General features: G+C 42.2%; 1 protein-coding gene and 1 long non-coding RNA gene across 4 annotated transcripts in view; one reads left to right on the top strand and one right to left on the bottom strand.

Annotated features, from left to right (window-relative positions):
• The first annotated feature begins 13 nt into the window (after positions 1 to 13).
• LOC130358695 (uncharacterized) lies at positions 14 to 15,591 on the top strand. Its single transcript, XR_008889621.1, has 3 exons — positions 14 to 92; positions 1,445 to 1,558; positions 15,275 to 15,591. It is a non-coding gene; the product is annotated as an uncharacterized LOC130358695 (long non-coding RNA).
• A 5,800-nt stretch (positions 15,592 to 21,391) lies between these two features.
• Positions 21,392 to 27,228, bottom strand: part of RNF41 (ring finger protein 41) — a 62,197-nt gene continuing 56,360 nt past the window's right edge. For all 3 annotated transcript variants that reach the window (XM_056562304.1, XM_056562303.1, XM_056562305.1), the window contains exon 6: positions 21,392 to 25,657. In XM_056562304.1, coding sequence (XP_056418279.1) covers positions 25,306 to 25,657 — 352 coding nt within the window. In that variant the 3' untranslated portion in view covers positions 21,392 to 25,305. The remainder of the gene's footprint in view (positions 25,658 to 27,228) is intronic.

Below are 27,228 nucleotides of genomic sequence, written 5' to 3'. Positions count from 1 at the left end.
AGTTTAATTCGTTCTCGCTGATAGATAGGGAAGTGAGTTGGTCCGGTTCACACATGGGCTCCACAGATGCGGCAATTGCTAACAGACGCAATGTAATTGAGGAATACATTTATAATGTTTAGTCAGTAAAATGGAACGCTGCATCTTATAATGGTTTAACCACTTCTAGACCAGGCTTGTTCCCGCACTTTCTGACTGGACACATTTTAATTTTTATTAATTTATTTTTTATTTTTTTCAAACCATTTGGAAATAAGGCAGGGTTTACACTAGGTTTTTATTAACCTTTAATGTATACGTTTTCTACACATGAGAAGGACAAATACATGTACGTTAACGCAGTGTTTTTAAACTGTGTGCCTCCAGCTGTTGCAAAACTCCCAGCCAAACGCTGTCCAGGCATGCTGGGAGTTCTAGTTTTGCAACAGCTGGAGACACACTGCTACAAACAGATGCTTTTGTATGCCATACAGCAGTACCCCCTTTCTAATTGAATTACATTATTTAAAATGATGATAATAATAATGGATTGTGATGTATGTATATATATATATATATATATATATTTTTTTTTTTTTTTGGCATATGCAATCGTTTTGGTCTGGGTCACGTGACACAGCCAAATTAAACGTATTGTAACAGAAACAGTAAAATGAAGACAAAAACGCAATGTTAACCCACCCCAAGGGTAAGTTTAGACATCAGAAAATGATTTCATAATACACGTGCAATTTTTATCTCTAATTGGGGGGAAAAAAAGGGGGCATAAAAAAAATATTGGGGGAGATTTATCAAAACCTGTGCAGAGGAAGAGTGGTGCAGTTGCCCATAGCAACCAATCAGATTGCTTCTTTCATTTTCCACAGGCCTCTAAAGAGGCCTGTGGAAAATGAAAGAATCAATCTGATTGGTTGCTATGGGCAACTGCACCACTCTTCCTCTGCACAGGTTTTGATAAGTCTCCCCCATTGAGTTTTCTCATTACGGACGAAAATGCACATGTAAAAAACATTTTAAAAATGTATTTCCAATGTGTGAATTTTTTTTATTAATTTTTTTTAAATGATTTTTTTCAGACTAGGTTCACAATATGTTTTTGTTCCACTGTGTCCTTTACAGTACGTTTAATTATGCTGTATACAAAAAGATAGTCAACTATGCTATTGTGTATGGCAAACAAAGGTATGCAAGGTTTTCTCTTTTCAAGTGTATAAAGCATATATGTTAAACGTTAACAAAAATGCAATGTGGACCCTGCCTTATTAATAGTACATAGTGGCGCTAAAATACATTTTCGTCTTTCCGTTACAGTCATCTATAGGGGGTGGAGCCAGAAGCTGTTGTACATTCATTCATTTATTTATATTTATGTTTGTGGAGCCAGAAGCTGTTGTACATTGATTTATTTATATTTTTGTATTTATTTATTAATCCATTCAAATAGATTAGAAGATATCCACGACACTCTCCAGGCCTTGAGGAAATGTCTTTTGACATGAAACAACTGTAGCCATACCACTGTGTCTCAATCCCATCTGTATCCTTCATTGGAGCTTTGGTAAGAATAAATAAAAAAATAAATGCATGGTGAGTGCGGAGGAATATCTCCTAATCTACCGGGATAATTAATGGGACTACTTTCTTCCAATGAGCACCACACTTGTTATTGTTACTGGATTAATCTAATCGATAGCTGCCAGTACAGTGGTTATACTGACTGCACGCTCCTAGTGTACTTATTTTAATAGATTTTTTTAATTTTGTTTTCAATATATGTGGGTGTGTTTTATTTATTTTTATATTCATTTGTGCCCCCTTCCTGTAAGATAACAAAATTACTTTGAGGGGCATTTTAATAGTAGAATATATTTTTTTTATTTTTGCCAATTTTAACTGTAAGGCTATGTTCACACGTCGGAATGTCTGCACGGAGAATCTCTGTGTGGACATTCCGGACACTGTGGCCCCCCGACATATGCCAGTGCTAGGACCGCAAAGAAATGCGCTGTCTCGTAGATGGCTATTCATTCTGTGCCGACTCCGCGCAAAGAATGAACGTGTTCATTCTTTGTGCGGACACAGAAAATTAGAATTTCTGTGCCAGAAACATATGCCATGGAAATTCCACCGTGTGCACAGAGCAGCAGAATCTCCATGCCGGATTTCAATGCAGAATTTTGGTGGCAGAAAATGTGCGGAATGTCCTCCCGAAAAACAGACAGCAGAGGGGTAACTTGTAGCTTGCAGGCCCCAATGCACCATGTGTCATTTATAATACTGTTGTCTTCTTATGGGGCAAAGATGTCTTGGGGTCCTTTCAGTCACAGGGCCTGGCGCGACTGCTACCTCTGCACCCCCTATAGTTATGCCACAGACAGGCGGACATTCTGCAAATTTGCATACAGTGACCCCCCCGACCTACGATGGCCCCGACATACGATCATTTCAACATACGATGGCCTCTCAGAGGCAGGCAGCATCAACATACGATGCCATCGCATAAACGGCTATCCGGCAGCGCAGACTGCTTCAGCTGCCACCGGATAGCTGTTTAGGGTGCCCCGTGTGGTCCGCTGACGATCACTTACCTGTCCTCGGGGCTCCGGCGCGTCCTCTTCGGGATCCCCTGCATCGTCGGCGCTCTCCATTGTCGTCATCACGTCGCTGCGCACGCCGTCCCGTCATCCAATAGGAGCGGCGTGCGTAGCAACGTGATGGCTGCGTCGGAGAGCGAGGATGCCGGGGAAGCAGAGGCCTTGCCGGAGCGTCAGGGATGCGGCAACAGCGATGGAAGGCGACATCCAGGGCAGCGGTGATGGTCCGGAGCAGCGGGGACACATGAGAATAACCTCCAATACCAGTGGTCTTCAACCTGCGGACCTTCAGATGTTGCAAAACTACAACTCTACATGCTGGGTGTTGTAGTTTTGCAACATCTGGAGGTCCGCAGGTTGTAGACCACTTTCCTATACTTTACATTGCACAGATCCCTCAACATAAGATGGTTTCAACAAACGATGGTCCATTTGGAACGGATTACCATCATATGTTGAGGGACCACTGTATTCTGCCGGCACTAGAATGCATTTCCAAGTGGAATCTGCAGAACAATATACCAGTTCATTGTTTTTTTGGACAACAAAATCAGGACTTCTGAGGCAGAAACATCTAAATCCTGCTGTGTGCAGAGTGCCCATTGTAATTTTCGGACTCAGTAGCAACTCTGCTAAACAGCAAGGTCCAGAAGGGCTTTATGATCGGCCCATTCACCACATCACCATTCGCCTCCTGGAAGGTTAGTCCGATCGGTGTAGTCACTGGGAAATTTAATAAAAAGAAAAAAGATTAATTTATGACTTCATTCCTCTATCATTCCCAGTTTAAATTCACTAATCCCCTCAGCATGAGGTACGCTTCAATAGATGAGGCAATACAGATGATCCTAGAATTAGGTCAAGGGGCTTGGTTATCGAAAGCGGATATTGCGGACGCTTTCAAGTTGTTGTCGGTGAAAAGCGAGTTGTGGCAATGGTATGGGGTCAAATGGGAGGAGCTTTACTACTTTGCGGTTAAATTGACTTTTGGCTCCAAGAGCAGCCCCTGGTTGTTCGACCAACTTGCGATAGCCCTTCAATGGATACTAGAAAAGGTAGTGGGGTGCAGGCATGTCATTCACTACCTAGATGACTTCCTGTTACTAGAAGAGCCAACAGCAGTGCCACACCAGTTGTCTGAGTTACTTAGGTTGTTCCACCAGTTAAAGATCCCAGTACCACCAACTAAGATCGAGGACCCTTCCCACGTGTCAACATTCCTGGGCATTGTTTTAGACACAGTATGTATGGAGGTCAGGTTACCACACGACAAACTAGTTAGAATTAGGGAGACCATAGGGAAATATAACAGAGCTCAGGTGAGTAATAAGACAGAACTCCAGTCCCTCTTAGCCATGCTAGCATTTGTGATGAGGGTCATACCACAAGGGAGGTCATTTATCGCCAGGCTGCTTGAATAATTGTCTACAGCACCAAATCTAGGCAGCTCAATTATTCTTGGGGCACCAGCTAAGGCGGACTTAGCAATGTGGCAGCGTTTCCTCAATGACTGGAACGGCATTTCAATGTTTTTACCAGCAGTATCAGACTCCTCGCCAAAGGTTTTCACTGATGCATCATCAGGCACAGGGTTTGCGGCTATTCACAACAGTCAGTGGGTGGCGGATGTGTGGCCGGAGCAGGTCAAGTATTTCCCGGGTTTTAAGCAGTCCTCGGCTGCGTTCGAAATATTCCCAGTGGTGGCTGCAGCAGTAGTGTGGGGCCAGTCTTGGCCCCCTGACGAAGCCCATACGCGAAACGCGCGTTGGGGTACAGGTAATGATCTCCCCTATTGGTGTATGGCAGGTATTTGTCACTTTATGCTGTCTTTCATGCTCTCCTCTTTTTTATTATATAATGCTGCTGATTGACCTCTGAACAGGGCTAGGTGCTACACAATTAGTTACTTGCACTTTACTCATAGCCCGTTTGAGGACATATACCAGCTCTATACACTCATTATATGTATGTTTCATTATTTATTTCTACTATCTATGGGCATGTTGCAATTTGACATCTGTGGACTGTATCCCTGCCGTCCGTACTGTCTACCATTGTGGATTCAGTATCACTACCTCTTTCTGTAGCTTTCATCTGTATAGTACCTTGTATTTTATGTATGATTTTATAATGCACTTGAATAAAGTTTATTCACTATTTTTGTATTCAAATCAGTATACTGGTATCTTCTTTTGTTGGTGTAGTTAGTATTGTTTGTATGTAACAATCAAGCCTCGGTAGAGATTTTAAACAAAGGGCGATCCAAGTCAGAGTTAGTCATGAAGTTCTTAAGGAGGTTGGTATGGGTAGCGTTGTGTAATAAGTTTCACTTCATGGCCGTACACATCCAAGGGTCTAAAAATGTCGCAGCAGATGCACTATCCAGAATGAAATTCTAGACTTTCAGGTGATGCCGGGAGCGGACCTGGTGGGCAGGCCAGTCCCAACAGTCACCTCGTTAATGATGGATTAAGACTGTACAAAAAGGTGGCAGAGGATCTTATCAGGAATTATCTGTCTGTCAACACAAAGAGATCATATGATCTAGGTTGGGATAGCTACCAGAATTATATCAAGAAGTATGAGGCAGCTGGCACGGATCACATTGAACAATTAACCTGTTTTGTTGCTTTTTGCCACCACAAACAAAAATTATCTTATAACACCATTAAGGTGTACCTAGCAGGGGTCCAGCATCATCTGGCCCTACAGTACCCAAGTAGACCTTCCCTGTTCACGGCTCATCCCATCAAGGCCATTCTCAAGGGAATACGCAATACAACAGTTAGCAAGACGCCAGCCAGGATACCATTGTCGGTAGAAATGTTCAGGAAGTTGTTGGACCTACTAGATAGGTCTCCTTTTGGGTTACGGAAAAGCCTAGTAATCAAAGCAGCAATGTACTTAGCCTTCTATGGTTTCCTAAGGCCAGGGGAGTTCTCCAGTTCAGTAAGTCTCAACTGGTTTTTCAAAATCAAGTATATGTGCTAACATTGGTCTCTACCAAACTTCCACAAATGAAGTACAGGTCTTGTATTTCCTGACGGGGCCTACATGGTGTCCCGTGTGAGTCTTTAACGAGTTACTCATAGCAATAGCAGGAAGTCCTAACGATGCACCATTACTATCCTTTAATAATGCTTTCCTAACCACTAGCAATATCTTAAAACACATACGTATCCTAGTGAAAACACTAGGTTACAATCCGGCCTCCTTGTCGGGGCATTCTTTACGCATCACGGTTATGGCACACCTCAGCCGTTTATTATCTATATGATGTTTATGTATGGTTGTATGATGTTCCAGGTAAGTACTCACGGTTGAAGGCCAGAGCACAAATACTGTGAGGGGGCAATAAATCTCTAGGGTAGCTGTATTTGTCTCCTGTGTAGTGGATATATTGCACTTAGTATAATAGATTTTATTTAATAAGAATATGGTGGTAATATGTAGCTATGGTGTTAAAGTCATTCATCAGCTGATTTCTGGGCCTTTTATATGGGCAATAAACATACATTTTATCTGATACCTGTTCTGTTTGAAAATGCCTTTAAGCATTACATATTTGCAGTTTATCTTCAGTATTCTGTCCCTTCGACAGCAGAAGGGATACAGCAACTAATATATGTCCTTGTCATTTAACCGTAAGCAGAGGGAGGAAAGCGGTGACATTGGGCCATCAATCACACCAAGGGGGCATCACAACAGCAGGAGCAGTAGGACTACATACAGGGTGGCAGGGGTAACTTACAAATGTAATATCCTCACCATCCCTGGGGGACAAAGATTTTACTATATATAATGTGTTGCCAAGTTATATATGGTAAAATCTAATGCTTGGTTCCCTTTAGGCACGCATTTCTCCTGCTTGTTCTACTGATCAGTGGGGCCTCAGCATTTTTTAATGACAGGGATACTTAAAATGTGAAAAAAAAATTAGCTGAGTGATTGCAGGGAACACAACCGCAGGGTTTATTTAACCCCTTAAGGACCCAGCCATTTTACACCTTAGGACCCTGCCATTTTTTGCACATCTGACCACTGTCACTTTAAAAATTAATAACTCTGGAATGCTTTTAGTTATCATTCTGATTCCGAGATTGTTTTTTCGTGACATATTCTACTTTAACATAGTGGTAAAATTTTGTGGTAACTTGTATCCTTTCTTGGTGAAAAATCCCAAAATTTGATGAAAAATTAGAAAATTTAACATTTTTCTAACTTTGAAGCTTTCTGCTTGTAAGGAAAATGGATATTCCAAATATTTATTTTATTTTATTCACATATACAATATGTCTACTTTATGTTTGCATCATAAAATTTATGAGTTTTTACTTTTGGAAGACACCAGACGGCTTCAAAGTTCAGCAGCAATTTTCCAATTTTTCACAAAATTTTCAAACTCACAATTTTTCAGGGACCAGTTCAGGTTTGAAGTGGATTTGAAGGGTCTTCATATTAGAAATACCCCACAAATTACCCCATTATAAAAACTGCACCCCCAAAGTATTCAAAATGACATTCAGTCAGCGTTTAACCCTTTGTGTTTCACAGGAATAGCAGCAAAGTGAAGGAGAAAATTCACAATCTTCATTTTTTTGCACTCGTATTTTCTTGTAGACCCAATTTTTGAAATTTTACAAGGGGTAAAAGGAGAAAATTTATACTTGTATTTGTAGCCCAATTTCTCCCGAGTAAGCACATACCTCATATGTCTATGTAAAGTGTTCGGCGGGCGCAGTAGAGGGCTCAGAAGCGAAGGAGCGACAAGGGGATTTTGGAGAGTATGTTTTCCAGAAATGGTTTTTGGGGGGCATGTTGCATTTAGGAAGCCCCTATGGTGCCAGAACAGCAAAAAAAAAACACATGCCATACCATTTTGAAAACTAGACCCCTTGAGGAACGTAACAAGGAATTAAGTGAGCATTAATACCCCACAGGTGTTGCACGACTTTTGCATATGTAAAAAAAAAAAAATAAAAAAAATAAATTTCACTAAAATGTGTGTTTCCCCCCCAAATTTCACATTTTTGCAAGGGATAATAGCAGAAAATACCCCCAAAATTTGTAACCCCATCTCTTCTGAGTATGGAGGTACCCCATAAGTTGACCTGAAGTGCATTACGGGCGAACTACAATGCTCAGAAGAGGAGTCATATTTGGCTTTTTGAGAGCAAATTTTGCTCGGGGGCATGTCGCATTTAGGAAGCCCCTATGGTGCCAGGACAGCAAAATAACCTCCACATGGCATACCATTTTGGAAACTAGACCCCTTGAGGAACGTAACAAGGGGTACAGTGAGCATTTACCCCCCCACTGGTGTCTGTCAGATCTTTGGAACAGTGGGCTGTACAACATTTTTTATTTGCACAGCCCACTGTTCCAAAGATCTGTCAGACACCAGTGGGGTGTAAATTCTCACTGCACCCCTTATTACATTCCGTGAGGGGTGTAGTTTCCGAAATGGGGTCACATGTGGTTTTTTTTTTTTTTTTGCGTTTGTCAAAACCGCTGTAACAATCAGCCACCCCTGTGCAAATCACTTCAAATGTGCATGGTGCACTCTCCCTTCTGGGCCTTGTTGTGCGCCCCCAGAGCACTTTACGCCCACATATGGGGTATCTCATTAGTCGGGAGAAATTGCGTTACAAATTTTGGGGGGCTTTTTTCCCTTTTACCTCTTGTCAAAATGAAAAGTATAGGGCAACACCAGCATGTTAGTGTAAAAATTATTTTTTTTTTTACACCAACATGCTGGTGTAGACCCTAACTTCACCTTTTCATAAGGGGTGAAAGGAGAAAAAGCCCCCCAAAATTTGTTAGGCAATTTCTCCCGAGTACGGCGATACCCCATATGTGGCCCTAAACTGTTGCATTGAAATACGACAGGGCTCCGAAGTGAGAGCGCCATGCGCATTTGAGGCCTGAATTAGGGATTTGCATAGGGGTGAACATAGGGGTATTCTACGCCAGCGATTCCCAAACAGGGAGCCTCCAGCTGTTGCAAAACTCCCAGCATGCCTAGACAGTCAGTGGCTGTCCGGCAATACTGGGAGTTGTTGTTTTGCAACAGCTGGAAGCTCCATTTTGGAAACAGTGGCGTACCAGACGTTTTTCATTTTTATTGGGGAGGGGGGCTGTGTAGGGGTATGTGTATATGTAGTGTTTTTTACTTTATATTTTATTTTGTGTTAGGTTAGTGTAGTGTAGTGTTTTTAGGGTACAGTCACACTGTACCCTAAAAACGAGTTTCCCGCTGCGAGTTTGAGCTGCCGCGCAAAATTTGCTGCATCGCAAACTTGCAGCCTGATACTCACTGTAAGCCCCCTGCCCATGTGAATGTACCCTGTACATTCACAAGGGGGGGGGGGGGGGGGTTGGGGAAAGCTCCAGCTGTTGCAAAACTACAACTCCCAGCATGCACAGTCTATCAGTGCATGCTGGCAGTTATAGTTTTGCAACAGCTGGAGGCACACGGGTTGAGAAACACTGAGTTAGGAAACAGACAATGTTTCCCAACCAGTGTGCCTCCAGTTGTTGCCAAACCACAACTCCCAGCATGCCCAGGCAGCCGAAGGGCATATTGGGAGTAGTGGTTACGCAACAGCTGGAGGAGAACAGTTTGGGGATCACTGTGTAGTGGTGTCCCAGCCGCAGCCCTCCAGATGTTGCAAAACTACAACTCCCAGTATGCCAAAACTGTCCAGGCATGCTGGGAGTTGTAGTTCTGCAACATCTGAAGGGCCAGATGTTACAGAACTACAACTCCCAGCATGCCTGGACAGTAAGGGCATGCTGAGGATGTGTAATTTTGCAACATCTGGAAGGGCACAGTGGTCTCCAAATTGTGGACCTCCAGATGTTGCAAAACTGCAACTCCCAGCATGCCCAGACGCCAAGGGCTGTCTGGGCATGCTGGGAGTTGTAGTTTACAGGGTCCCATTACAGCAATGCATGTCGCTTTACGGCGACGTGCATTGCTGTAAAGGGCCCGACCGCGGCTGAAGATCTACTCACCTGTCGCCGCCGCCGCCATCTTCACGCCGGGATCCGGGTCTTCAGGGACGAGGTAAGTACCGGGGCCGGTCCCCAGCACTCCCCCATCCCCCGCCGCGTCCTCCGGTCTTCCTCCCGTCCTCTCCGGACTTCCAGGCGCCGGGCAGGGCGGGAGGAAGTAACCGCCCCCCCCCCCTGCGATTTGTCGGTTAACTAACCGACAGATCGCAGGGTATAGGAGGAGGTGGCAGGCGCTTGCCTTCAGCATGGTCCTGGCTGTCTGTGACAGCTGGGATCATGCGAAATTACCGGGCGGTCGGGTCCCAGAGACCCGATCAGCCCGGTATCGCCGCAGATCGCAAGGACGATTTCCCTTGCGATTTGCGGCGATCGCCGACATGGGGGGCCTACATGGCCCCCCTCGGCGTTTGCCCTGGATGCCTGCTGAAGGATTTCAGCAGGCATCCGCTTCCGATCTCTGCACGGGGCGCGGCAGAGACCGGAGAAACACCAGGACGTACTAGTACGTCCTGGGTCCTTAAAGCCCAGGGTGCCAGGACGTTCTAGTACGTCCTGGGTCCTTAAGGGGTTAAAGGGTTTTTTTCCAAGACAATATGATTGAAGTTTTATCCACAGGACAGACAATCAAATGCTCCTTGGCACCCAGCATTACACAGTGAATGGGCCTTGAATCCCTATGCTGTTCATTGTATAATGGTGGCAAGGAGTAACTGCAGCTCAGCTCCCATTGAAGTGGGATGAGAATTGCACAATTAATGGCCGAGGACTTCTGGTGTCCTTCACTGTGTAGCGCTGGGGACTGAACAGAGATAGGCCGTTAGTCATGCTCCCATAAACCTCTTTAAGAAATGGAAATCATTGATTAAAAAGGTTTCTTGAGGAATGTGCGATAAGTCAGTTCATGTCAGGATTCCTATTTACTGATTGACTATTTTACCATCAATATCTGCCTAAGTACCAAAGTATTAATGATGCTGGGAAGTGAGGAGGACAGGGGGGGAGGGGTATTAATACATTACATTTCTTGCACACAAAGACCTCAGTAGACGCAGACTGATTTTTGCGCTGGATTGGACCCCTGAATTTTAGATACAGGATAGTTTTGGTGCTGCTTAAGGCTTTGTGTACATGTTGCAGCTCATTGGCAGGACCACAACTAATAACTGCATGTGTTTCTACTGGGTTTTATCACAAATTACCAAAATCGCTTATTTTAATAACCACAGTAGAACACGTTGTAGTGCAATTTCAGCAATTTACAGCAAAACTGCATGCAGAACCGTTAATTAGCACAACATGTGAACATAGCCTAAGGCTCCTTTTAGACATGCAGATAGTTGAACATCAGTGCCAATGTCGTAATTGCCTTCCATGTGACCCAATATTTAAAGTGGAGCAAAAAAGTATTTAGTCAGCCACCAATTGTGCAAGTTCTCCCACATAAAAAGATGAGAGGCCTGTAATTTTCATCATAGGTATACCTCAACTATGAGAGACATAATGAGAAAGAAATTCCATAAAATCACTGTCTGATTTTTTAAAAGAATTTATTTGTAAATTATGGTGGAATATAAGTATTTGGTCACCTACAAACAAGCAAGATTTCTGGCTCCCACAAAAAGTAACAGGTAACCTGTAACCACTCGTTACCTGTATTAACCCCTTAAGGACCCGGGCTTTTTCCGTTTTTTCATTTTCAATTTTTCCTCCTTAACTTTAAAAAAAACATAACTCTTTAAAATTTTCACCTAAAATTCAATATGATTGCTTATTTTTTGCGTCACTAATTCTTCTTTGTAATGACATTAGTCATTTTACCCAAAAATCTACGGTGAAACGGAAAAAAAATCAGTGTGCGACAAAATTGATGAAAAAACACTTTTGTAAGTTTTGGGGGCTTACGTTTTTACGCAGTACATTTTTCGGCAAAAATTATACCTTATCTTTATTCTGTAGGTCCACACGGTTAAAATGATACCCTACTTGTATAGGTTTGATTTTGTATCACTTCAGAAAAAAAATCATGAATACATGCAGGAAAATGTATACGTTTAAAATTGTCATTCTGACCCCCCTATAACTTTTTTATTTTTCTGTGTTCAGGGTGCTATGAGGGCTAATTTTTTTGTGCTGTGATCTGAAGTTTTTGTCGGTACCATTTTTGTTATGATCAGACTTTTTGATCACTTTTTATTCACTTTTTTTGTGGTATAAAAAGTGATCAAAAATGCGCTATTTTGGACCATTGAATGTGCGGTTTAAAAAGCGGTATATTTTTATAATTTGGACATTTCCGCACGCAGTGATACCACATATGTTTATTTTTATTTGCATTGTGTTTTTTTTATTCTTGGAAATGCCGGGTGATTCCAACTTTTATTAGGGGAAGGGATAATTAAAAGGGTTAATGATTTTTTTACACTTATGCAATATTATAGCTCCTATAGGGGGCTATAACATTGCTTAAACTGATCTTTTACACTGATTGATGCATCTCCATAGGAATGGATCAATCAGTGTTTTCGGCAATTGAATGCTCAAGCCTGGATCTCAGGCTTGAAGCATTCAATCGGCGATCGGACTGCAGGAAGGAAGGTAAGAGACCTTCCTCCTGTAGTACAGCTGTTCGGGATGCCACGATTATACCGCGGCGATCCCGAACAGCTCCCTGAGCTAACCGGCAACTTTCACTTTCGTTTTTAGCCGTGCGGCTCAGCTTTGAGCGCGTGGCTAAAGGGTTAATAGCGCGGGCCCGCCGCGATATGATGCGGGGTCACCGTGTGACCCCACGTTATATCGCAGGACCCAGGATGTACCCATATGTCCTGGGACCTTAAGAGGTTAATACCCGGTCCCTCACTACCCGCCTCCACCCCTACACCAGCCTGTTATGCCTGACACTATGAAAAAGAACCATTTGGATGGTGAGTGCAATCCTTGTTTTCTTTTATTGCTATTGCCTTCACATGCTATTGGATTTATGCACCACCGCACCCAATGCCACACAACAGGAACTTCAGAACAATCCACATCACACCTGCTGCCATGCACCTTAGTCTTGCAGTGCCGTACTTAACCCTTTCTTCTCCTGGTTCACCTGTATTAATGGCTCCTGTTTGAACTTGTTAGCAGTATAAAAGATACCTGTCCACAACCTCAAACAGTCACACTCCAAACTCCACTATGGCCAAGAACAAAGAGCTGTCGAAGGACACCAGAAACAAGATTGTAGACCTGCACCAGGCTGGGAAGACAATCTGCAATAGGCAAGCAGCTTGCTGTTCAACTGTGGGAGCAATTATTAGAAAATGGAACACATACAAGACCACTGATAATCTCCCTTGATCTGCGGCTCCACGCAAGGTCTCACACCGTAGTGTCAAAATGATCACAAGAATGGTGAGCAAAAATCCCAGAACCACACAGGAGGACCTAATGAATGACCTGCAGAGAGCTGGCACCAAAAGTAACAAAAGGCTACCATCAATAACATACTAAGCCGCCAGGGACTCAAATCATGCAGTGCCAGATGTGTCCCCATGCTTAAGCCAGTACATGTCCGGGCCAGTCTGAAGTTTGCTAGAGAGCATTTGGATGATCATCAGAGTATGGGGAGAATGTGATAAGGTCAGATAAAACCAAAGTAGAACTTTTTTGTAAAAACTCAACTCTTAGTGTTTGGAGGAAAATGAATGCTGAGTTGCATCCAAAGAACACCATATCTACTGTAAAGCATGGAGGTGGAAACATCATGCTTTGGAGCCATTTTTCTGCTAAGGAACCAGGATGACTGATCCGTGTAAAGGACAGAATGAATGGGGCCATGTATTGTGAGATTTTGAGTGAAAGCCTCCTTCCATCAGCAAGGGCATTGAAGATGAAAACATGGCTGGGTCTTTCAGCATGACAATGACCCCAAACACACCACCCGGGCAACAAAGGAGAAGCATTTCAAGGTCCTGGAGTGGCCTAGCCGGCCAGTCTCCAGATCTCAACCCCATAGAAAACCTTTGGAGGGCGTTGAACGTCTGTGTTGCCAAGCAACAGCCCCAAAACATTACTGCTCTAGATCTGCATGGAGGAATGGGCCAAAATGCAAGCAACAGTTTGTGAAGACTTACAGAAAACTTTGACCTTTTTCATGGCCAACAAAAGGCAGGGATGTGGAATTCCTATCGCCCGACGCCCGGGACATGAAGTTCTGGGCCCCGGCCTTTGGGCAAGCAGGGCCGGACCTGACAAGCACGGCAGCACTCAGCAGTCTGTATGGAGGGGGCTCCTGACTCATGCTCCATCCTCTGCAGCCTCCGGCTGATTTCATTAGCCAGGCTGGCTATTAACCCTTTAGATCGCCGCTGTCAAAGCTGACAGCGGCGTCTAAAGGGACAAGTGAATGCTCCTTGGTGGGCAAGTGAGGTGGACCACTATAGAGGTAGCCGGAAGGATTACCTCCGTTTCCATGCTGTCCCATGGCTCTGTCATTGATAAAGCCTGGCTGGACTAGGCTCTATCAATGGAGCGCAGAGCACACAGATCAATGGAGTTCAATAGAACCTTCTAAAAGTCTAATAAAGTGTATAAAAATAAAGTTTTAAATAAAAGTTTAAAAGACACACATTAACCCCATCCATGTTAAAAGTTCAAATCACCCCCTTTTCCTATATAAAAATTTAGTATCACTGCGTGCATAATTGTACGAACTATTAAAACATTATGTATCCCATATGGTAAATGTAAAAAAAAAAATTTAAAAAAATAAATAAAAAATTGTATATATAAATAAACCACAGAATTGCAATTTTTATAATCCCAGAAAGAAAAAAAAAAAGTTAAAAAGAGAGTAAAAAGTCAGATCAATACCAAGATAGTACCGATACAAATAAAAAAAAATTATGGTGCAAAAAAATTAGCCCTCATACAGCCTGGTATGCGGGAAAAAATATATATATTTTTTTAACTATACAAATCTGGTTTTGCTGTAATCAGGACGGCCTAACGTATCAAAATAAAATGTTAGCTCAACCACAAGGTAAATGGCGTAGATAAGAAAAACCACCAAATTTGCTAAATTATCTTTTACTATTTCAATTTCACTTCAATTATATATATATATATATTTTTTGTTTCGGAGCATATGTTATTGAAAAATTAAAAAGGTATCATTATAGTAGTTAATTATGGCTATTACAGGGTGAGGAGGAAAAAAAAAAAAGTGTAAGAGTGAAAATTGGTCCGGACAAGTGGATCGTCATGAGGGACAAGCAGATTTTGCTCCGTTTTAGTCCCATGGACAAGTAGTTTATTACATTTCCACACCCCTGAAATGGTATATAATAAAAGTATTGAGATGAACTTTTGTTATTGACCAAATACTTATTTTCCACCATAATTTGCAAAAAAAAATTCCTTTTAAAATCAGACAGTGATTTTATAGATTTTTGTTTCTCATTATGTCTCTCATAGTTTAGGTATATACCTATGATGAAAATTACAGGCCTCTCATCTTTTTAAGTGGGAGAACTTGCACAATTGGTGGCTGACTAAATACTTTTTTGCCCCAATGTATGCAGGCAATACATATTTCCACTTGCAAACAGTGTTATATTCCCTGCAAAGATTCAGCTTCATATGTAAAAGCGATTAAACAGCTCATTAATCCACAGGGTTCCTTTACAGTTTTGAAGATGATTTCCTAAAAGAAGCCATGTTCAGGATTCTCCTTCATATAGGCTTTGCTTTGGCCATGTTGGGGGAGACATGGAGGCTACTGTGATTGTCAGCTATGGATTTGTAATCACAGAAAGAACAAGGGATGCAAACAGCAATGCATAAATCTTAATGCCGACATTGTAATCCTGGATGAACCTGGACTATGAACCAGAAAAGACATGATGAACAGAAAATAGAACTACAAGTCCCGGAAACATGTCAGAAACAAGATGACACACAGGCACTGGAGGAGGGACCTAGAAGTAGTGAGGGGGGGGGGGGGGGTGTATGTGTAATATATATATATATATATATACACACATATATATATATATATATATATATATATATATATACACACACACACACACATATCCTCATAAAGGTGCTAAGTATGTCGAACATTGCCATGGCAACAGTGATGGGAATGCAGCAGCACAGCAGGAGATGGCGGTGCACAACAATGGAGCAGTCACCTATAGTAGGAGCAGTCACCTAGAAGAAAAGGACATCTGTCCCACTTCTCTACAGTAGTTTTGATAAATCTCCCATACTGATTGTTACCATTGCACTGCCTTGTTACTTTACCCACTGTGAATGTTGTCACGGAAATCTATATTAATGTAGTAAAACAAACCTGCCTATTTGACATGTACAGTTTATATGTTACATTGGTCAGTTTTGAGCCATGTTTTTTTCGTGTAGACTCGCACGCCAAGTAATTCTGGATACTAAAGTGGTGCCCACTTGGCTAAAAATACTGACCATAATGAAGCTGAAGGGAAAAAAAAATAAAAAGTTAACCAGGAGGAGCTTGGTAAATAAAGATTCTAAGGCTATGTTCAGACTACAGAATATGTGCAGAGAATCTCTGTGCGGACATTCTGGACACTGCGGGGTTGTATTTCTTATGGTGAAAGGTTGGTCCGGTCCAGCAGTTGGATCCTCAGGCTAGGAGAAGTTTTTGTACCCCAGCGTACTGCTTTAACCCCTTAAGGACCAGGCCCATTTTGGCCTTAAGGACCAGACCAATTTTATTTTTCATTTTCTTTTTTCCTCCTCACCTTCTAAAAATCATAACTCTTATATTTCCATCCACAGACCTATATGAGGGCTTGTTTTTTTTGCATCACCAATTGTACTTTGTAATTACATCCCTTATTTTACCATAAAATGTATGGTGCAACCAAATTTTATGTGGGAAAATTGAAAAGAAAACCGCAATTTAGCAAATTTTGGAAGGTTTTGTTTTCACACTGTACACTTTCCGGTAAAATGACATGTTTTCTTTATTCTGTGGGTCAATACGATTAAAATGATACCCATGTTATATGCTTTTCTATAATTGTACCGCTTAAAAAAAAAAAAGTCTCAAACCATTTTAACAAAATTAGTATGTTTGAAATTGCCCTATTTTGACCACCTATAACTTTCTAATTTTTCCATATATGGGGCGATATGAGGGCTAATTTTTTTGCACCATGATCTGTAGTTTTTATCAGTACCACTTTTGCTTAGGTTTTTTTACTCATTTTTTTTGGAATAAAATGTGACAAAAAAGCAGCAATTTTCAGACTTACATTTTTTTTACGTTTACACCGTTCACCGCACGGGATAATTAATATATTTTAATAGTTCAATACCAAATATGTGTATTAATTATTTTTTTTACGCTTTTTGGGGGGTAAAATGGGGGGGGGGGGGGAAAATCGGACGTTTCACTTTTTATTGGGGAGGGGATTTCAAATTTTTTCACTTTTTTTTTTTACACTTATGTCCCCATAGGGGAGTATTCATTGCAATCAGTTGATTGCTAATACTGTTCAGTGCTATGTATAGGACACAGCACTGCTCCGTATTATCGGTGCTCTTCTGGTCTGCTCGATCTCAGACCAGAGCAGAAGACTCCGGGAGACGGCCGGAGCAAGGTGAGGGTACCTCCGGCCGCAATGCTGGATGATCGGATCGCTGCCGCAGCACTGCAGACTATCAGATCATCCATTCAAACCACCGCAATGCCGCAGATGCCGTGATTTGTATTGATCACGGCATCGGAGGGGTTAATGGCTGACATCCTCACAATCGCGGATGTCCGCCATTACTGGCGGGTCCCTGGCTGCTGATATCAGCCGGGACCTGCCGGGCATGACGCGAGCACCGTCATGCCCGGCAGGTGCGCTAAGTACCACGTCACCGTGACGTACATTTACGTCCATTGTTGTTAAGGGGTTAAACAGTGGTTATAAGAAAAAAAAAATAATGGTTTAAAAATAACACCCCTATTTGCTCAGAAAACTGAAAATGATGCAGACACTATAAATAGGGTATTTAACATTAAACATTATACACCATGCATAAAACAATGGATAACAAGTTGATCAGTGGGGGGCTACAACTCGGGATCGACCAATATCGATTTTTTAGGGCAGATACTGATAATCTGTGGCCGATAACATATCAATATTCCGGTATAAGTTATTGGCTATGTCTCCACCCCAGCCCCGAAGAAGCGGCTGCAGATCATTGATTTAAAGCGGGCGCTTTAAATCAATGAACTGCAGTGACTTTTGCAGGGCCAGAGACCGCCGCCACCCGCTTCTCTCCCCCTGCCTGTCCTGGGGTCCTCCTGAGTCCAACCCCCCCCCCCCCCCCCTCCCCTTATACTCTGGCCAGAGACCGCCACCGCCCACTTCTCTCCCCCTGCCAGTCCTTAGTCCAACCACCGCCGCTGCCCCATTGCCTCCCCCATCCCCGGTTTTATAATAACATGTTCCCAGGGCCCAGGATCTGCGCTACTTCTGGCTCCGGCAGCGTCCTGAGCCGTCACTGTGCTCACCGATGGTGACGTCGCGTTGAGGACATCACTCGTCATTGCGCAGTGCACAGCAGGACGCTGAAGGAGCCAGAAGTAGCGCGGACCCTGGGCCCCGGGAACATGTAATTATAAAACCGGGGATGGGGGAGGCAATGGGGCAGCGGCAGTCTCTGGCTGGGGGGGTGCATTATCAGATTATCGGCAAGGTAATTGCTGATAACGTCCAAAATCATGAATATCGGCCAAACCGATAATCTGTCGATCCCTAGCTACAACTATTGCTTTCCTCAAAAGATCCTAAGAACGGAGGTCAATTTCCCCCAGAATTTATGGAGTGCACAGCCCCAGTACTCCATTCAGTCTATGGAGCTTCCAAATATTGTAGCGTTCTGCCAATGTCCTAGAGCCCCATAGAGAATGGAGCACTGCCCCTCCATACATCGGGACACAACCATTATCCACTATCCTGTAGGACAGAGTTTCCCAACCAGGGAGCCTCCAGCTGTTGCAAAATTACAACTCCCAGAATGCCCGGACAGCCTTCGGCTGTCCGGGCATGCTGGGAGTTGTAATTTTGCAACAGCTGGGGCACCCTGGTTGGGAAACACTGCTGTAGGCATTGCCATGTCCTTAATCCTGTAGCCAGAATGGTAATAAATTCACATGAATACAAATAAACCAATCAAATGCAGTTTTTATAAAAAGTTTATTCATACCTGTGCCTAGAAAAATATGCACTTTCATTTTTAAAGTATATTTTAAATAGTATGTGAGATGCATGAGAACCGAGAACAAATTGCCTAAGCAGACATTTCTAGAGCACGTGTTTCCTCCACAAAATAACCTAAAATGTAAAATGCCGCACTGCAAAAACACAAAGAGGAGTCCAAGCCGTACAAAGATTGCACAATATGACACAGTTGCACAACAAATTAATTCCAGTAGTAGAAGAAGTTGTAGGGAGTGTTCACTTCTCAGGAAGCCAATGAAATCTACTGTAAGATTTTTGTCTCAGAATTTGAGAGACAGACACTACACACACACAAAAAAAAAAACACATACAAGTGCACACTTCCGTGTGTGTTTTGTAATTTACTTAGCAAAATTAAATTAACATGAACGCAAGCTCTGACCATGGCAGCAAGTATTCACCAACTGTTACCCCAAATTCTTAGCTAGATGCAAGATTATGTGGTTATTATAGAGTTTATAGGTTGAGACATGCCTTGATACAATAGTAATTCTTGAGAAGTGTGTTAATGTATAGATTGTACACTGACTGCATAACATATTGTATACTTACATCACGCCAGGAGTGTAGCCAGGAGAGGGATAGGGTGCAGAATGCCAGGAAGGGGGGGGGGGGGGGGTGGTGCTATTTACATACAGGTCCTAGTAAAGCAAACTGAACAGCCGCTCCACGTGAAGGAAAGCCTAGCTACAACCTAGCACTACATACCTTGAGATACCCTATACCAACATTAAGGGACGTCTTTGCAGTCTCAAAACATTTTATCACTTTTCAAGAGTTTCAATTCTAAAGCACTTCACACTTTTACTTTGTAAGTAGAAACTGCAAATGATAGGACTGAAGGAACAAATCTTTGGTCTATGGAAACCTAGACACATTTCAGATAACAGGCTGGGTTCATATTAAAGGGGTACTCCGGTGGAATTTTTATTTTTCTAAATCAACTGGTGCCAGTACTTCTATTTAAAAAAAAAAAAAAAAAATCTTAATCCTTTCAGTACTTATTAGCTGCTGAATACTACAGAGGAAATTTTTTTCTTTTTGGAACACAGAGCTCTGTGCTGACATCACGAGCACAGTGCTCTCTGCTGACCTATGATGTCCATTTTAAGAACTGTCCAGAGTAAGAGAAAATCCCCATAGAAAAAAAAACATATGCTGCTCTGGACAGTTCCTAAAATGGACAGAGATGTCAGCAGAGAGCACTGTGTTCCAAAAAGAAAATAATTTCCTATGTAGTATTCAGCAGCTAATAAGTACTGAAAGTATTATTTTCTTTTTGGAACACAGTGCTCTCTGCTGACATCTGTCCATTTTAGGAAATGTCCAGAGCATCATATGTTTTCTATGGGGATTTTCTCCTACTCTGGACAGTTCTTAAAATGGACAGCAGAGAGCACTCTGCTTATGATGTCAGCAGAGAGCTCTGTGTTCCAAAAAGAAAATATTTTCCTCTGTAGTATTCAGCAGCTAATAAGTACTGGAAGAATTAAGATTTTTTTAATAGAAGTAATTTAAAATCTGTTTAACTTTCTGGCACCAGTTAAAAAAAAAAAAAAAAAAAAAAAAAAAATTTCCACCGGAGTACCCCTTTAATTCTGGTCTCATGTCACATACATTGACAAACTGTCAAAATGGGATGCTGATGTATAAAAGTATAAGCCACATGGATGTAAAGGAAGCAGAAATGCACCAGAGGCGCTGCAGCACTGCCTATAAAAAAAGAGTCTACGGGAGGAGATCACACCTGTAATGAATGGACCGCTGCTCTTAAGTCTCTTGTAGCCGGGGGTGCTCACTATACAGTATAATGCAAGCGAAGGGCAACCAAATATAGAAGTGGTAGAAATAAGTGGCACTCACCCCATGAATGACTTTAGAAATTCAGGAACAGGATTTTATTCCAGGTAACTGCGTACAGGTAACAGAAAGTCTTCAAGAGGGGAGGATAGTGACCGCAGCCATGGTCAGAAGCGGGGGCACACCACGGAGCAACAACTAGTTTCACGTCATGCCTACGCTTCTTCCATGCCTACGCTTCTACGCTACACCTGCAACCGGAAGAAGCATCGGCATGACGTGAAACTAGTTGTTGCTCCGTGGTGTGCCCCCGCTTCTGACCGTGGCTGCAGTCACTGTCCTCCCCGCTTGAAGACTCTGTTCCCTGTTACCTGTACGCTGCTACCTGGAATAAAATCCTGTTCCTGAATTTCTAAAGTCATTCATGGGGTGAGTGCCACTTATTTCTACCACTTCTATATTTGATAAGCCACATGGAATTTAATGACTCAAATGTAGTTCAACTAGTGACCAGGTTCAGGTCACTTCCCATATTTACTGGGAACTTAAAGGGGTACTCCTCTGGAAAAATATTTTTTAAACCAACTAGTGCCAGAAAGTTAAACAGATTTGTAAATTACTTCTATTTAAAATTCTTAATCCTTACAGTACTTAGCTGCTATATGTTGCACAGGAAGTTTTCCTTTTTGAATTTCCTTTCAGTCTGACCACAGTGCTCTCTGCTGACACCTCTGTCTATGTCAGGAACTGTCCAGAGCAGGAGAGGTTTGCTATGGGGATTTTCTCCTACTCTGGATAGTTCCTAAAATGGACAGAGGTGTCAGCAAGTAGCACTGTGGTCAGGCAGAAAGGAAATTCAAAAAGGACAGAATTTCCTGTGCAACATATAGCATCTGATAAGTACTGAAAGGATTAAGATTTTTAAATAGAAGTAATTTACAAATCTGTTTCATTTTCTGGCACCAGTTGATTTAAAAAAAATAAAATTAAAAAAACCCTATTTTCCAGAGGAGTACCCCTTTAACAGCATGGTGTGCTGTGCTTTTGAGTCTGGGTCATTTCATGTATTTACTCAAACATTACACTAGTTAACTTCTTTCAGACAGTTAAAGTCAATGAGGCACTTTCCTGTAACTGCACATATACATTGCCAGCACTGACAGTATATAGGACATGAAGACCAAAAGTCATATATGTGAACTCAGCCTTTGACGTGGAACTAGTGGGTGCAAGCTACCAACTGTCTGTGGAACCTGCAACAAAGAACATCACATATGTTAATGAACTGTATCATCCCCTCAGGGGATCTCCCAAAAATCGCATAAGACTTGACTGATCCCACAGAAATCAGCTCACAAAAGGGGTTCTCAAGATTACAGCTCATCACCAATCCAAAAGGCCTAATTTATTTTGCCCAAATAGAGACCAAAATGAGAAATTTGTCCTCAGTTATAGGAGCTTTTGGATACGTTTATATGTACCAGCTCCTGGCACAAGCTGTAAACTAATGCTACTGACATAGTGTGAATACAGTCCTATGAGATCTAGTGAAATGTAGTATTGTTCCATCTATCAGTAAATTAGGAAAGCAACATTTTTTCAGATGTAACAAATCAAACTCCACTCAAAACTCCCAACAAATCTGAGCCTCAGGCAAATCTGCTCTTTTCTAGAACACAATGTGCACTGAGACTTAATATACTATTGTTGTAATGAAATGCAACCATTGTAGTAACCCCTAAAGTGCAAGAACACAAAATGTGAAATTCGCACTGCACCGATTCATACCACAAGTTTGTGCATTAACATATCGAAATTCAAGAGGTTCCACACTAACCTAACCTCTGGAGTGTGAGATTTCCCAAACTCTAAGGCTGATAAAACAAACCAGACGACAAATGATTTCCATGGATAATCATGGTAATACAGCCGCAAGTCCCAGCCCAATGGAGTTTCTTATGTAATCACCCAAAATGCCATATTTATTAATGGATCCTGACTGATATGTTTAGACTGTGGATAATAAGACCCAGCAGGTAGAAAGGACAAAGACTGTGGCAGTGCAAAGTATAAGTCATATTCTACTGAATATAAAGATACCCCAAGTCCTGTTTACATGGATAACTATCGTTTATCAGGCAGTTTTTTCGCTGACTGTAGTCAAAATATTGGCAGGGAAAAAGTGCCCAGCTTACACCTACAAATAGTAATTGTTGAAATCCTATACACCTAGTTAGAGTCTATTCACACGGCAGAATTTCCGCTAAGGGAATCCGCCTCAAAATGAAAGCCCAATACACTTCCATGGGATTCCGCACTCCCGTTCACATTTTGGAGTTTCCGCAAGCAGAAATTCCAAAGTGTCAACGGGAGTGCAGAATCCCATAGAAGTCTATGGCCTTTCATTTGAAGCGGAATTCCACAAGCGGAAATTCCGCCGTGTGAATAGACCCTTACTTATTGCTCCAGAAATTACCTTTTCCACCAACATAAAGCACTATTTTTTTCACACATCCATTCAATGTGAGATTCTGATCTTTTGTTAACATCCTAAAACATATATTCACTATGTAACCGAAGCTCCATGTATTCTATAGTATCCTTAACTATTTTGTTGAAATGCGAGATTCTTGTCTGTGTGGCTATATGTAGTGTTCTAAAGTCTTAATATGCAAGCGTCGGACCCAGTATTTTTCCTAAACTTCTATTTTTCTTCTTGTTACCCAGAGAAATTGGGAAGCATTCCCACCGGGCATTTCATATCTTTATGGAAATGAGGCATTAACTGTCTGAAGATGTAGCTCTTGTACCAAAGCTCTGCTTTATGTTATGAGCATTTAAATAATTTCATCTTGGCACAAAATATACATAGCTAGGGTTAAAAATGGTTGTCACTATGGGCAAAACACAAATCTCACAGGAAAAAGTATTCGGATCATAGTTCAATCTACGGCGTTGGGATAATACGGTGAAAACAAAATGCACAAATTTTTTTATATAAAAAAACAAAAACAAAAATATACTTAAAATATTAACAAACAGAAAAAGAAAAAATAGAAAAATACAACACAACAAACATTTAAAAGGACACAAACTTACAAAGCTTTCAAAAGGACCAATGAGAAATAAATGAAGACATCTGACTTAGAAGCAAAGGAGAAAAATATGTCCTGTTTAAACTTCAAGTTTTAATTTATACAATAAAAGAAAAGAGCAAAAAGGAAGAAATGCAGCTGATGTAAAAATAGAAAAATAGTCAAACTTTTGGGATGTTCTCTTTAAAATAATGTTTTTTTTGTTTTTTTTTTACCTGGAGTGGTTAGAAAGTCAACATGTCCCTTTTAGAGATTCAGCAGAGAATCAAATAGCATTAAAAGGGGTCTTCACTTATGAGCTGCATAGCCAAAAGGCAAACTATGTTTCTTAAAATAATACAGCTATTAAAGAAGTGCTTTACTATACTACCTATAGGTATATTATAAAACATGTAAGGTGTACAGGTAGTTTATTTTTGTCCATGTCTGTGGAAGCATGCAGGGTTTACACTCAACTTTATTCTAACGTAAGGGAAAACTGCTGCATACTAAAGAAAAAACAAAGAAAAAAGGTAGGGGTGTGCTGGGGGGGGGGGGGGGGGAGTAACATTATGCTCTAAACATAGGCATCATAATAACAGCACTATACACATACACAAACCTAACAAAAGGGAGAACAATCACGAAAATTGTATATCTTTTTGTGCTCCATGTTCCCTTGTGTTGAGAGGGTGGGAAAGGGGAAACCCAAAACACACGAGCCACCACACATTTTCACAAAAACACCTGAAATTCAAAGTAGCGTTTGAGCAAAATCTGCTTTTTCCATTCACTCAAGGTAAAGAAAAGCTGCGGTGTGGAACCCTTATTTGTTCACATCTATGGAAATGACATGAGACAGAATGAGTGTCAGGATTTCTATGAAATGGCTGCATTGTCTGCTGCATATTGCTGCTAGTTTATTGTGAGCACAACCAAAAACAAACTGAACATCTGAAACTAGTGCCGAATGACAGAGGGATTAAAAAAATATCTACTTTTTCCTCTATCCTAGCCTACTTGCACAAAATTCCCCTGCAAAATCCAAGTCCATGGTGGTTTGCACAAAAGTCCAGGTTCAAGTCGTAGCATATATCTTGTTACAGATACCAGTGATTTAAGAGCATGCCTCAGCACCTCATGTAAAATGCCCATAATTCCATTACAATGCCTCTGCTTCTCAGAAAAGTTTTTTTTAGTGTTTCTTCTGCTTTTCACCCAAGTTGCTGAAATTTGCTTTGTTCCTCAAAGGCCAATTTTCCATTTCCTTCAGCGTAAGCATAAATGAAGAAATGGATATGGATTGTTTGGGGTGATAAGCTGGTATCATAGTGCACTGTGAGGGACCAAATACATCTGATTATGTGCCCTTTGAGTGTCTTCCATACAAAAGTCAGCAATGGCAAGCCCTTACCCTGCACTCAGCTAGTAGGCACCAGTGGGACTTTATATGGTAAGCGATTGCTGGGGATACAAGACCCTGCCTCCTGGGAGGATGGAGCATATGGAGAAGCACAAGGAGTGCATATATTCATCTGTGTGCCATTAGATTTCTTCAACCCCATGTGCAAATATCATCACCAGCCCGGGTTCTAAAACCATGTCCTCTCCCATGTGTTGGTTCTCGCAGGCCATCACCACCACGGCCTGCTTTCCTGGAATCCGCTTTGCCACGTAGTTCTCATAATATCGCCGATTCATTTGCCTTGTCTCAAGAGTAGCCAAGCCTTGTGGCCAGTTACGTTCATGGGCATTCTCTATTAGCTCATTCACTATGGATGCCGGGCAGCCACTTTCCACTAGTGAACGCTTGATGACTGCTTGCAGCACTGCATCTGGTGTGGAGATCATTCCTCCCCAGCGAGTCACTCGTGCGGGCTGTAAGGAGTTCACCCACCTGGATTAATAATAAAAAATACACATTTTTAGCTGGAAATTAAAACTTATACCTGTTAGTTATAAACTACAAATTTCACTTTTTAAAAGGTAACCTGGCAACAGTATTTGCGGCTAAGAGCTGCAGGCACCATTGGATAGCTACACATCCCACACTATATTTTATTCCACTTCATTATCACTCACCACATCTATGTCTGTTATCACAGTCACACATACACTTCAGTACATCTCCTTTATATTCACATATCTGCATTAATTTGTGCTGTACATACATTAGATTTGGTTGTTAAACCTGTAATAACTAAATGGTATATCAATATACCACATTTTTTGGTTTCCTTGTACCCAGCACATCACATATTCTTTGCACTATTTAAACAATAATTTTAATCATTTTTATGGCATGTTTACAGTTTTGTATTATCAGGAATTTGCATTATTTAAAAGGACATCTGCAGCGTGATTAACACTTATCCCCTATCCACGGGATAGGGGATAAGTGTTTGATCGTGGGGGGTCCGACTGCTGGGACCCCCTGTGATCTCCTGTACGGGGCCGCAGCTGTCCGGTGCAGGGGGCATGCCGGCCGCAGCATGACATTGCAGCCGGCACGCCTCCTCCATACATCTCTATGGGAGAGGCAGGGAGGCAGCGTTCATGCCTCCCCATAGAACTGTATGAGGACGGGGAGGAGACGGGGGGGGGGGGTGTCACCGTCGACCTCTAGGTCGCAGCTACGTGCCTTAGCGCACACCATGAGCGCTAATGGCGGCGCCCCGTTAGGGAGATCGCAGGGGGTCCCAGCAGTCGGACCCCCCGCAATCAAACACTTATCCCCTATCCTTATCCTGGGGATAAGTGTCATACCGCTGCAGTTGTCTTTTAATCGTGCACCCTGCCTGTGTATATACTAGGGCTGCACAATATGGGGAAAATGTGCGATTGCGAATTTGGGCCTAAATATTGAAATAAAAAAAATAAAAATAAAAAATCACCCCCATTTCATGTCCAATCGCCTCCATTTCACATCTATCCACTCATTTTATGCCCACCACCTATTTCACCCCCCACCCCCCTCTTTTCACATTCTCCTCCCCTTGTAACATTCCTCCCCCCCCCTTCTGTCACATTCTGGTACTGAAGTAATACACTGAGTTTCCCTGGCGGATTTCAAATCTTCCGCAGGACCCGGGAAACCTAGTGTATTGCTGCAGTAAAAGACCTTTCCCCATCAGCCAATCACTGGCTTGACACGTGACACCACTGTGGCCAGTGATTCCCTTTTCAGCCAAAGGTCCTACTGTACCAAGAGGAAACTCCGGAGCGCACGGAGACGAATCTGCAGGGACCAGAAGTTTGTTTTTTTCTCCCTTAGCTCAGTGTTTTTCTAGCAGGGTGTCTCCAGCTGTTGTGAAACTACATGTTAAGAGTTGTAGTTTTGCAACAACTGGAGGCCCCCTGGTTGGGAAACACTGACTTAGTATTTAAATTAGTTTTTACCTGCTAAGGCAGCCCCCGCCACGGGAGCCAGCCCGAGCAGATAATCGCATGTTTTCCCGGGGGGCCGTA

The sequence above is a fragment of the Hyla sarda genome, chromosome 2 (assembly GCF_029499605.1).
Source record: "Hyla sarda isolate aHylSar1 chromosome 2, aHylSar1.hap1, whole genome shotgun sequence".
NCBI lineage: Eukaryota > Metazoa > Chordata > Amphibia > Anura > Hylidae > Hyla > Hyla sarda.
Note: the sequence above shows the minus strand (reverse complement) of the source record. Positions and strands in the feature narration are given on the sequence as shown.